General features: G+C 35.5%; 1 protein-coding gene across 1 annotated transcript in view; it reads right to left on the bottom strand.

Annotated features, from left to right (window-relative positions):
* The window catches only part of LOC107672740 (arf-GAP with Rho-GAP domain, ANK repeat and PH domain-containing protein 1-like), a 35,902-nt gene extending 22,452 nt beyond the window's left edge, over nt 1–13,450 (bottom strand). Inside the window, exons 1-13 of the mRNA XM_016466060.1 lie at nt 13,386–13,450; nt 12,203–12,238; nt 11,674–11,789; nt 11,467–11,568; nt 11,284–11,353; nt 8,735–8,855; nt 5,189–5,385; nt 5,000–5,109; nt 2,519–2,718; nt 2,338–2,423; nt 2,022–2,204; nt 1,753–1,927; nt 1,562–1,669 (exon numbers count right to left, since the gene is read on the bottom strand). Of these exons, the coding sequence (XP_016321546.1) occupies nt 1,562–1,669; nt 1,753–1,927; nt 2,022–2,204; nt 2,338–2,423; nt 2,519–2,718; nt 5,000–5,109; nt 5,189–5,385; nt 8,735–8,855; nt 11,284–11,353; nt 11,467–11,568; nt 11,674–11,789; nt 12,203–12,214 (1,480 nt within the window). The 5' untranslated portion in view covers nt 12,215–12,238; nt 13,386–13,450. The remainder of the gene's footprint in view (nt 1–1,561; nt 1,670–1,752; nt 1,928–2,021; nt 2,205–2,337; nt 2,424–2,518; nt 2,719–4,999; nt 5,110–5,188; nt 5,386–8,734; nt 8,856–11,283; nt 11,354–11,466; nt 11,569–11,673; nt 11,790–12,202; nt 12,239–13,385) is intronic.
* Between the last annotated feature and the right edge of the window lie 65 nt (nt 13,451–13,515).

Below are 13,515 nucleotides of genomic sequence, written 5' to 3'. Positions count from 1 at the left end.
GTGGACAGCGAATCCGTATATTTTCTGAAACGATGACGTCATCAGCCCACGTCTCGCCCCTAATCAGACACCGCTACGTCACGTAACAGCAACAAAAACATGAACAAACACTGAACGATTGTCTTTTTATTAACTAACATTAACACAGATTAATAAATGTATTGTTCCATGTTCGTTTGTATACCGTGCGCAAGGTTTATGCGCATAGTCCAAGTCGTCTTCTCCATTTTTAGTGTATCCCTGTGGCAGAATTACAGCGCCACATACTGGTCTGACATGTATACTACATCGTTTTGTGTCAGTTTTGTGGTTTCGTGTGGACGCAGATATTTCTTGAGACGAGGGAAAAAAAAGATCGGATAGGGAAAGCTCTGGCTTCGTGTGGACGTAGCCTGAGTTTAGAGCGTGCACCACGACTATGAAAAGCCATGATCAATGGAGCTCTGAAATTACGATTCACCATGGCAACAGCTCCCGACAAAAAGACGTCCGCATACTACGGAATACGTAACTTTAATTCTAAATCAATGTTATCAGAGGTGAAAACTGGCAGAAAGGTAATTTATTGAACTAATATTCATTTTCATGGTATCCCACGGGCCATAAAAAAAAAAAAAAGGAAAAAAAAAATAAAAATTCAATCTCAGAGCTGGTAAAAATAGTACTTCCAGTACCAAAGTGTCTGAAAAATGTAGGCGCTCACTCTTGTGCTCAATCCCACTAAAAAGGTCCGTAACGTGAGGGAAGGGGTCGCCATGATTTTGCCAAGTAAGACATGTTCCTGGATCAACATCTTTGATGATCCTGGATCAACATTAATGTCCAAAAATATAGACTTAACCCAATCCCTACCCCTAAACCTAACCATACCCATAATTTATTCCTAAAATCAGTGGGAAATGATAGCTGATTAACAAGGGTGTAGGAGCACCTAACCCTGATTGTAAGCCTAAAACAGATATTTCCTGAAAAGTTATCCCTCAATTCTGATTGGTTGATAGGAATGTTGTTCCAGGATCAACAAGGATGTTGATCCAGGAACATGTTGTACTTGGAGAAATCACGGTCACCGTAAGCCTATAAAGCCTATAGCATGACATTTTACAATTTCCAAAAACAGTTTAAAGGATCATATCATTTAAATGTCATTATAGAAGTTAAACCAAATTTGAAATTGTGGTTATTCTACAATTATAAAATTGTATAAGATTTTTAAAAAATCCACAATTATGTAGGTGCTTTTGCTTTCAAAAAACAAAACAAGAACTATTCTAGAAATATTAATCATACATTGTAAAAATATTTTGTTGTATGTGCATATATATATATTAATTTTATAAGTGGTAAAATCCACTTTTAATTTGAATCAAGGTTCTTGCATAGTACAATGAATGTTTGATCTCAAATACCAAATAAAATGAGACTTTTGATCATATAAAAGTGTAATTTTAGACTTTTAAGTGTTTTTGGAAGTCAAACACATCCTCACAAACACACAAAACTTAATGTCACTGAGATTCAGTTGCCAGTCGTCATACAGCAATTTAGGGGCTCCACATACCTGCTTTGGTTTTGTGGTCTGTGATTGGCCGAGTTGATGAGGCGGTCTTAAAAAGATAGCCAGACTGCGATCGAATGGACACATCTTTAGCCACTGGCATAAACGACTCTGATGAACAACAAATCAAGATGAGTGTGAACCTGTGTATCTAAACACATACACATTGTGGTTTTGTATGTTTATTTGTGCACCTGAGTTCAAATTCTGCATAAGTAGCTCCGCCTGTACTGTTTGGCCACTGCGTTTGGCCAGAGACAGTGGAGTAGGGAATTCTGGGTTACCAGTGTTGCAGCTGATATCCGCCCCACAATTCAGCAGCGAGAGAGTCTCTAACAAATCACCAGACTGCACCGCTGAACACAGAGCCTAACAAACCCAGAGCAACCCAATATGAGAGAAGAACCTTCATTTGTTTTGCATTCACTGTTATTTATTTGGCATTTGTATTGAATTGACTAACACTGTTGAGTGCCTCCTGTTGGCCATAGAGTGTGTGGTATTTGCGATATTTTCCATCTTTGTATTTTGCTGTGATGTGTTCAAGACGTTGCTCGCTGTTTGCGCTCGCACAAAGACTCTCACTCGGGGGAATATTCACTCCCCAGAACTGATTTGCTTTGCCGTTACCCAACAGCAGACAAACCTGGCAACACATAATGAGATTCTCATGCATCATCCGGAAAGAGAAAGGCACAATGGCAACTGCAAAGCATAAATATAACTCTCAGATGTAACTGTGGCAACACAAAGATTGGGATGCATTATATTCATTGTACCCTGATGAGATCATCAGTCCACACTCGTTCATCCAGCTTCAAACTGCGAACCTTTGACACGTTCTGGCCCAGACTTCTGTGTGCGCCTGTTATCACACAAATGTGTACACATTTATGAGCCCACATACAGTACATACAACAGCTGTCATTTGTTAATATTTGTGTAAGTGCTTGTATGTACCTGCACATTTTTCACACAGTAGAACACACAGGTTGATTGAAGCCCACTCCGGCATCGAAGAGCTGCAGTCCGCACACAAACGGTTTGATGGCACACGCCAAATGCTTTCACACAACCCATCACATGACAGAGCGCGACTCACACACTCTTTAAGCACCTCACACCATCTCTGCTTCTCACTCTCTGAATCCACCATAAAACTACAGAGAGAGAAAGAGAGAAACACATACAAATGCAATTAGGGGGCTGGTGCATGTATTTTTCATTAATGTAGTGAAGTAGTTTATGGTTTCATTAAGTTTACGGTCCTGACAGATCTTGATAAAGTATGGAAAGCACATTGTTTGTGACTGGTATAGTTCAGTGAATCTGCTTGAAGAAACGTCAGGGAATAACACTTGGCACTGCATTTGTTCCTTAACAAAATAAAACCACACACCGGAAAAATCATACTCCTAATCAGCTTTCCAGGAAAAATGTCTAAATATCCATAAAACTAATTTAAGCTGGCTGTTCACTTGTTAAATAAATAAATTATTTCATTTTCTGCTCTTGGTCCACATTGTGTATTGAGCCCAGAGCTGCACACTTGGACAGGAAAAGATTGTCTGACTGGTATGTGAATTGACACTATAAAACAATATTGGAAATGTATACAGACCCTGTGATCAGGCAATCTGATTAGAGCTTCACAATACTGTTATTATTGTTAACTAAACCTACAACTATTAAAAATTGTGTTTGGTAATTGAAATAAAGCTGAATTAAAATAAAATTAAATGTTTTTAAAAAATTATGTAAGTTTAAAGCTGCAGTCCGTAAGTTTTGCCTCTTTGTCGCCATCTCTGTTTGAAAATCTGCAATTGCAGCTGTGTGCGGAATTATCTTCCTTGCGTGGGTTGTGCTCCGGCATGGCTCCAGCGCGGATGAATCTAATGTTTTGAGGTGAATGTGTGGCAGTCAGTCACCGCACCAGTGTGGATACTGTACTTCGCAATCACAGATTCTAGCCTACGTCTTGGAATATATGACCCAAATAAGAATTTTCACCAGATATTGTTATCTGAACAAGTAAGTAACAAGTCTGCCATGTTTGTTCTGACCAACTGAGGAAAAAAGCATTACAATAAATCGCGCTAACAATGGTGATTTAATCTAAATTAGCTCATATCACATCAAACCGTGCAAATTATTATTATTGCTATACTTTATTCTCAAATTATTAATATTAACAACATCAGCATTGCCTATAGTGTGTATTAGCGTGCAGATTTCAATTGCTGTACAGTCTAATCTCTAATTGTCATACCATTCGAATTTCATATTAAGAAATTCTTTTAACCCAAAAAGCAAATTATGCTCCCTTCGAACCGGTTGTCTTTAAAATACAAATCTTGTATAATCCCAGGCTATCTGTAATCAGAAGCACATTTAAAACTGGAATATAATTTAATTTCATTCACATGTGTTTCATAAACACATAGTCCTTTCTGGATTACAATCCGCCATCAAAATGATACATTTAATTATTCCAGCTGCTGTGAGAAAAGGCTATAAATGATCGGCCACCTGCAGGATCCTCACATGCGATATAGCCTAGTGGCCAGGACAACTTCTTTATGTTTACAGACGTGACGTAAAGACACAGCGCCAAGCATGAATTTCCTGCGAAAACCTACCCGTACCACTCAAATTAGAAAACATTATTAATTCCTTACATTTACATTTATTTTCTGGGCACTCAAAGCGCTTTGCATAGAAGGGGGGATCAACCACCACCAGTGTGCAGCATCCACCTGGATGATGCGACGGCAGCCATATTGCGCCAGAATGCCCACCACACACCAGCTTATTGGTGGAGAGGAGACAAGAGTGATGAAGCCAATCAGCAGATATGGGGATGGTTAGCAGGCCATGATGGTCAGAGGCCAATGGGCGAATTTGGCCAGGATGACGGGGTTACACCCCTATTCTTTTTTGAAGGACATCCTGGGATTTTTAATGACCGCCAAGAGTCAGGACCTCGGTTTAACGTCTCATCCGAATGACTGTGCTTTTTGTCAGTATAGTGTCCCCATCACTACACTGGGGCGTTAGGACCCACACAGACCACAGGGTGAGCACCCCCTGCTGGCCTCACTAACACCTCTTCCAGACCTCCTTCTTTTGAACACTGGTGTTTATGTACTTGCTCAGATATTGATTTCGGATAATTTTTAACCAAAAAAAGTTACGGACTGCAGCTTTAAGTTGAAGTACTAAAATAACTATAACTGAAATAAAAAAAGCTATATGAAAAACAAAACAAAAATATTACAAAATTACTCAAACTTAAACAAAAATTAAAATAAAAACTAATAATATAAAAAATAAAAGCTAATTCAAAATATTAATAAATGCTATAATAGTACATAAAAATAACACTCTTGAACAAGTGCCTTCCAGTTTTGTGTGCAAAATGTGAAAAGCTGCAGTGTTTACCTGAATGCTCTGTACGGAGTGGTGAGCGTGAAAGAGCGCTTGTTTTCTCCATCTCTCACGTTGGCCATTCGCATGTCTAGTTCAGTGATGCCTAAACCCTGAATATATTCCTATACACAATACATATAATCTATCAAATAAACCCACCAAAACATTTAGAGAGGCATCCATTCACATTCAGACTCACACCTCGTGGCTCCTGAAGAAGAACAGTTTGTCCTTTCTGACAAGCGTGTAGACTTTGGTACGTGGCGACAACATCTCCAGGTAGCCCTCAATACTAATATTCACACGTCCGTTCCTAAAGAACAGATTTTGGGGCTCCAGACTATGTTTGCGATCACTCAGAATCTTTTCAATACAACACACCCAGTCATTTCTTTCCTCTGTAAAAAAAAAATATATATATATATATATATATATATATATATACACATACAATGAAAATGTATGTAAATGATTCATAGCCTGAATGTAAAAAACGAGGATGTGTAGTAGACATTTGCAATGTCGGGAAAAAATAGATGGACAAATACGCACGAGTACATTCCGCTCGAAACAGGAAAGTCCGGCTCTGATTGTGGAGCTCAAATCGCAAGTCTCCGACACTGACCACCTTATCGACAGATCCCAGAGACACCATCCTTTTAGAGTATACTTCCTGTCACAGAGAGACACACGAGGTGTGTTACACAGGTACGTCAAATCAAGTTTACTATCATGGAACGACATTTTTCACAGGGTCTGCAAACAGGACAATAAAGACTCATAACACAGTGAACAATGCTCCACTGCAAACTTTATACCCTACAGACAACAAATAAATACAAAAACAAAAGGGGTACATATAGTATATATTTGGAAGGGGTACATATACAGTAAATTTGGAAATTTACTTGTCCCTAATTACCTTTGCCGTCATCTAACGCTCACTTAAAGTACATTTTTAAAACCACTAATCATTTTTAAACACTGTTAAATGTTTATATTTAGCAATCTCAAAATGATTTTTTTTTCATACAGTACATTATAATGTTCTGGATCCTAACTTCACCTGTAGTATTCAAAATGACAGTTTAGTTTATAGTGTTTTTTTTATTATTATTTAAACAAAACAGTAAAAATTTTAATATTGGCCATTTAGTGGTTATCTGACATAATTATTGGATAATCAGTTTCAGCCAAAATTGAAAGAGTTCATTATCGTTCATTATCTATCATTATTATAATCCCGGTTTTACAGACAAGACTTAAGCCTAGTCACAGACTAAATTGTAAATCTGAGCTTTTTCAATTTAAAGAAACTTTCAGTGATGGATCTTAAAAGATGTCAGTGCCCTTGATTTGTCTCAAGATGCACACCAGTAGTGTTTTTTTTTAAGGAATGTTTATAAAAATGACTTAAATTGAACTGTGGCCTAATCCTGGTTTAGTTTTACCCCTCTCTGTTAAACCAGGGGTCTGTTCTTCATACGTGGATTACTCAGTTAGCTGCATTTTATTGTTGATGATTAGACATGAACCAGAATTGTTCAGTTCTTCAAAGCTCATCCCGGAGTTGCTGTCATACGAGCAGGCTTATTTCACATAAACAGGATTAGATTGTGTCATTTTAAGTGAAGATGATACTGAACGTCTGTCCCAGCCACTGTTATTTTCTTATGTTGTATTATTTTAATCAAAAGTATGATGTGACTATAGCAATAATCAATAGACTGATCAATATGATGATTGTTTCAATATCGTATGTCTCAATACAGACTGTGAGTCTCAGGTGCTTTCCAGTGGACAGTACCAGTGAATTTGGGTGAACCAGAGAACTTTAGGTAGCTTCCATGAATATGACGTAAAGCACAAACAAGTCTGATATACTGTATGTCCCATGAGGACACCTGCACCCAATGAGAGGGTGGAATAAAGGTTATTTAAGAAAATTTAAAAAGTAAAAACGTTACCTGGCAGGATTCCACAATTAGAACACTTTACAAACTTACTAGTGTACCTTATTAAACCAGTAAAAACATATATTTTTAAATAGGCTAATTGCATTTTTTTTCAATTATTTTGAAAATAATTAAAATGTTGCATAATCTATAAAAATTGACAAATAGAGATAACAAATCCACTTTAAAATTAAATGAATTGCTAATTACAATACTCTTGACATTGAAAAAAACAAAGCCTGTACAAAAACAAAGAAAAAGAAAAATAATTGGAAATCATTTAAAAAACGGTTACATATTAGATCTTTTATGTAATTTTACTACATTTTCTACATTTCCTTGATCTTAATTATATGATGTCATTATGTTGCTGTCTTGCCGCCAATCACTGCATTGCTAATCATGATTTTGAGTATCGACATATCTGCCCTTTCCAATGAACATGTCAACACAGAGTAGTTTCAGACAACTTAATCCAGATATTTTAATCAAATCCGCCAGAGATCAGTTATCACCATTAAAAGATCTGGCATCTGTTAAATCATCTCAGATGCATTAAGCAAGGTACGAAGAACAGACCGCAGGCCTATAAGTGTTACATTTGCTTAATCCTAACATCAGACAACTGAATGGCTTGCTAAATAGCAAAACATTTTGCTAGTCTGATTTGATCTTTGATTTAAACCGAAACCAAAAGGCTTCAACTTTCATACCCCTTTGATTTTTGTGTTAGTTATCACGACCTCTTCATTCCAGTCATGGTCTGACTTATCATGTTTGTACTGTGAATACTTAACAACTTCCTTAAAGTAAATAAAAAAAGGCAGGCCTTTTTACAGACATTTTGGAAGGACACTAGTGTCTAGTGAACTAGGAAATCTGGTCCACTGGATTTAATCTGAATAGAAGAATCTTGATCATCTTGATTGTTCACGATTATGAAATATTTTAAATCCCTTTTTGATGAAGGCATTTACTCACATTACAGAATAGATGTTGGGATAGACAAAAAATGGACTATTTATTTACGTTACCTTGATGGATTGAAAATATCTCAAATATTCTGAATCCAGCTGCACCCATCGGCGCTGGTAAATCTTCCCACTGAAAATACAAACATGAATATTATGAAACACTTATAAATAATGAAAATATAAACAAAACCACAGGATGTCAGAAAAGTTGTAGAAGGAATTTAAGCCACAATTGTTTCTTACCCTTTCGGAGGAGTTTTCTCTAGCCAGCCAGCTTTAACAATCTGACGGAAATCCTCTGAGAAATCAGGAAAGTCTGTACATCGGATATCAATACTGTCCTCACTAACATAAACAAATTAATATTATTAGAAACAACAGAATAATTCTAATTTCTTTTCCACTGAAGGCTTATGCAAGCACACACTCTGAAATAACTATCCACATAACAGAATTTTTTTTTTTTCATGCACACACCGTTCTCTCGGAATTACTGTCTCTTTTTTATCCTCTTCAACTTTCAGGTCATAAAAACACTTCTGCATGTCTCGCAATAGATCCTCCTGCTGGAAAACATTTAACCATTACATAGAACTGTTGATGAAAATTATAAATAAGTACACCATTGTTCAACGGTTTGGGGTCAGTAGGCAAATCAATATTTTGAAAAAAAAAAAATATATATATATATATATATATATATATATATACACATACAATGAAAATGTATGTAAATGATTCATAGCCTGAATGTAAAAAACGAGGATGTGTAGTAGACATTTGCAATGTCGGGAAAAAATAGATGGACAAATACGCACGAGTACATTCCGCTCGAAACAGGAAAGTCCGGCTCTGATTGTGGAGCTCAAATCGCAAGTCTCCGACACTGACCACCTTATCGACAGATCCCAGAGACACCATCCTTTTAGAGTATACTTCCTGTCACAGAGAGACACACGAGGTGTGTTACACAGGTACGTCAAATCAAGTTTACTATCATGGAACGACATTTTTCACAGGGTCTGCAAACAGGACAATAAAGACTCATAACACAGTGAACAATGCTCCACTGCAAACTTTATACCCTACAGACAACAAATAAATACAAAAACAAAAGGGGTACATATAGTATATATTTGGAAGGGGTACATATACAGTAAATTTGGAAATTTACTTGTCCCTAATTACCTTTGCCGTCATCTAACGCTCACTTAAAGTACATTTTTAAAACCACTAATCATTTTTAAACACTGTTAAATGTTTATATTTAGCAATCTCAAAATGATTTTTTTTTCATACAGTACATTATAATGTTCTGGATCCTAACTTCACCTGTAGTATTCAAAATGACAGTTTAGTTTATAGTGTTTTTTTTATTATTATTTAAACAAAACAGTAAAAATTTTAATATTGGCCATTTAGTGGTTATCTGACATAATTATTGGATAATCAGTTTCAGCCAAAATTGAAAGAGTTCATTATCGTTCATTATCTATCATTATTATAATCCCGGTTTTACAGACAAGACTTAAGCCTAGTCACAGACTAAATTGTAAATCTGAGCTTTTTCAATTTAAAGAAACTTTCACTGATGGATCTTAAAAGATGTCAGTGCCCTTGATTTGTCTCAAGATGCACACCAGTAGTGTTTTTTTTTTAAGGAATGTTTATAAAAATGACTTAAATTGAACTGTGGCCTAATCCTGGCTCTTAAAAGATGTCAGTGCCCTTGATTTGTCTCAAGATGCACACCAGTAGTGTTTTTTTTTAAGGAATGTTTATAAAAATGACTTAAATTGAACTGTGGCCTAATCCTGGTTTAGTTTTACCCCTCTCTGTTAAACCAGGGGTCTGTTCTTCATACGTGGATTACTCAGTTAGCTGCATTTTATTGTTGATGATTAGACATGAACCAGAATTGTTCAGTTCTTCAAAGCTCATCCCGGAGTTGCTGTCATACGAGCAGGCTTATTTCACATAAACAGGATTAGATTGTGTCATTTTAAGTGAAGATGATACTGAACGTCTGTCCCAGCCACTGTTATTTTCTTATGTTGTATTATTTTAATCAAAAGTATGATGTGACTATAGCAATAATCAATAGACTGATCAATATGATGATTGTTTCAATATCGTATGTCTCAATACAGACTGTGAGTCTCAGGTGCTTTCCAGTGGACAGTACCAGTGAATTTGGGTGAACCAGAGAACTTTAGGTAGCTTCCATGAATATGACGTAAAGCACAAACAAGTCTGATATACTGTATGTCCCATGAGGACACCTGCACCCAATGAGAGGGTGGAATAAAGGTTATTTAAGAAAATTTAAAAAGTAAAAACGTTACCTGGCAGGATTCCACAATTAGAACACTTTACAAACTTACTAGTGTACCTTATTAAACCAGTAAAAACATCTATTTTTAAATAGGCTAATTACATTTTTTTTCAATTATTTTGAAAATAATTAAAATGTTGCATAATCTATACAAATTGACAAATAGAGATAACAAATCCACTTTAAAATTAAATGAATTGCTAATTACAATACTCTTGACATTGAAAAAAACAAAGCCTGTACAAAAACAAAGAAAAATAAAAATAATTGGAAATCATTTAAAAAACGGTTACATATTAGATCTTTTATGTAATTTTACTACATTTTCTACATTTCCTTGATCTTAATTATATGATGTCATTATGTTGCTGTCTTGCCGCCAATCACTGCATTGCTGATCATGATTTTGAGTATCGACATATCTGCCCTTTCCAATGAACATGTCAACACAGAGTAGTTTCAGACAACTTAATCCAGATATTTTAATCAAATCCGCCAGAGATCAGTTATCACCATTAAAAGATCTGGCATCTGTTAAATCATCTCAGATGCATTAAGCAAGGTACGAAGAACAGACCGCAGGCCTATAAGTGTTACATTTGCTTAATCCTAACATCAGACAACTGAATGGCTTGCTAAATAGCAAAACATTTTGCTAGTCTGATTTGATCTTTGATTTAAACCGAAACCAAAAGGCTTCAACTTTCATACCCCTTTGATTTTTGTGTTAGTTATCACGACCTCTTCATTCCAGTCATGGTCTGACTTATCATGTTTGTACTGTGAATACTTAACAACTTCCTTAAAGTAAATAAAAAAAGGCAGGCCTTTTTACAGACATTTTGGAAGGACACTAGTGTCTAGTGAACTAGGAAATCTGGTCCACTGGATTTAATCTGAATAGAAGAATCTTGATCATCTTGATTGTTCACGATTATGAAATATTTTAAATCCCTTTTTGATGAAGGCATTTACTCACATTACAGAATAGATGTTGGGATAGACAAAAAATGGACTATTTATTTACGTTACCTTGATGGATTGAAAATATCTCAAATATTCTGAATCCAGCTGCACCCATCGGCGCTGGTAAATCTTCCCACTGAAAATACAAACATGAATATTATGAAACACTTATAAATAATGAAAATATAAACAAAACCACAGGATGTCAGAAAAGTTGTAGAAGGAATTTAAGCCACAATTGTTTCTTACCCTTTCGGAGGAGTTTTCTCTAGCCAGCCAGCTTTAACAATCTGACGGAAATCCTCTGAGAAATCAGGAAAGTCTGTACATCGGATATCAATACTGTCCTCACTAACATAAACAAATTAATATTATTAGAAACAACAGAATAATTCTAATTTCTTTTCCACTGAAGGCTTATGCAAGCACACACTCTGAAATAACTATCCACATAACAGAATTTTTTTTTTTTCATGCACACACCGTTCTCTCGGAATTACTGTCTCTTTTTTATCCTCTTCAACTTTCAGGTCATAAAAACACTTCTGCATGTCTCGCAATAGATCCTCCTGCTGGAAAACATTTAACCATTACATAGAACTGTTGATGAAAATTATAAATAAGTACACCATTGTTCAACGGTTTGGGGTCAGTAGGCAAATCAATATTTTGAATCAGCAAGAATGCATTAAACTGATTGAAAGTAACTAAAAGACATTTATAATGTTAAAAATTATTTCTTTTTCAAAACTAAATGTTTTAAAATGATAATAAAAATAAATGTTTCTTGAGCACCAAATAAGCATTTTAGAAATCAGCCATCACAATATTAGAACTTTGCCATTACAGAAATAAATATTTATTAAATACATAGAAATAGTAAACAGTCGTATTATTATATTATTAATATATAATAATGTAATGTATATATAATGACCAGCTGTCACAAAGACACCATATACACACTCACAGACACACAATTTACCTTTAAAGCCATGTTCTGGGATTATGTTGTGTGCGCCTGTGAAGAAAGCAGAAGACATGAATAAATTAATTATCAAAGTGAGTGTATCAAACAATAAAAAACCAATTGCAAACCATTTTAAATGTTTGAAAAGGAAATGTCTGTGAAATAGATGGCAATCATTTTTCCTGGCACAGTTCCAAACCATCATGACATTTCCTTACTAATTTAACATTTGTTCCTCTTTTTTTTTTTCTTTAAATGTGACTTATGATAATTATAATTATTTTTGGCTTAAAATAAGGATTTTTTTTTTTTTTGATAGTTTACACAATTGACTCACTACTCTAAAAAAACATCAATCTAGGGAAAGGTTAACATACTGTATTGTATCGTCTACAATAATGATCTTGCCAACCCTGATGTAAGGCTGTGACCTTAATTATCTCTTCCGCCTCAAACTGATTTACTGTAACAAACTGAATAAAGCCACCAAACCTGGTGCACAGCATTTCTAAAACTCTCCCAGCTAAAAGGGTTAAAAGGGATAGTTCACCTTCAGTTGCTGGTCCCCATTGACTTGCATAGTGTGTTTTTTTTCTTTTTTCCCCATACTATGTAAGTCAATGGGGACCAGCAACTAAAGGTGAACTATCCCTTTAAGAAACACACAACCTTTTAAAGATATCAGAAGTGGCAATACTAACAATAGTCCTTTGAGCACACACAATAATGCTATTCTTCACTGTGGTCAAGTATGGGAAGTAAGCTCAGATCTGTGTTCTTCATGAAACCAAGATGATAATAACTCAAACGTTTTTTGTCCATCCAGCTGGAATGCAAAAACATACACATTAAAAAGTACACATGGTCTCCTTTCACCTAGGCTATGTGTTTACAAAAATACACACATGCAGAAATATTAGAGGAATAAAGGTGTATTTAATAGCAGTTATTGGTCAAATAAATATCTGGTATACTTGAACTATACTTAACTGTTTAACAGCTAGTGAGTGATTAAGAAACACTTACATGCACGTGCACACACAAAGGATATCCTTTCTCAAAACAATGTATCTTATTGAAAATTCAATGGTTATGTCCTATAATCATCCTCATTACCGTAACCACTGTTAGTGCTATCGGTTAAACTGTGCTACCGTTTAGGATGTTATTAACAGAGAAAAGAAGATCATGAAGTTACCTGTGTGCAGCCAAATCTGTGCTAACCAAGCCCTACTGCATTACAAGGCATATATTAAAAACAGGCACGCACACACATACACAGAGCTACAATAAGGAAGTTTATGACTCGGTTAACCATTCCTGCAATT

This window comes from Sinocyclocheilus anshuiensis, unplaced genomic scaffold (assembly GCF_001515605.1).
Source record: "Sinocyclocheilus anshuiensis isolate Anshui unplaced genomic scaffold, SAMN03320099.WGS_v1.1 scaffold88, whole genome shotgun sequence".
Classification (NCBI taxonomy): Eukaryota; Metazoa; Chordata; class Actinopteri; order Cypriniformes; family Cyprinidae; genus Sinocyclocheilus; species Sinocyclocheilus anshuiensis.
Note: the sequence above shows the minus strand (reverse complement) of the source record. Positions and strands in the feature narration are given on the sequence as shown.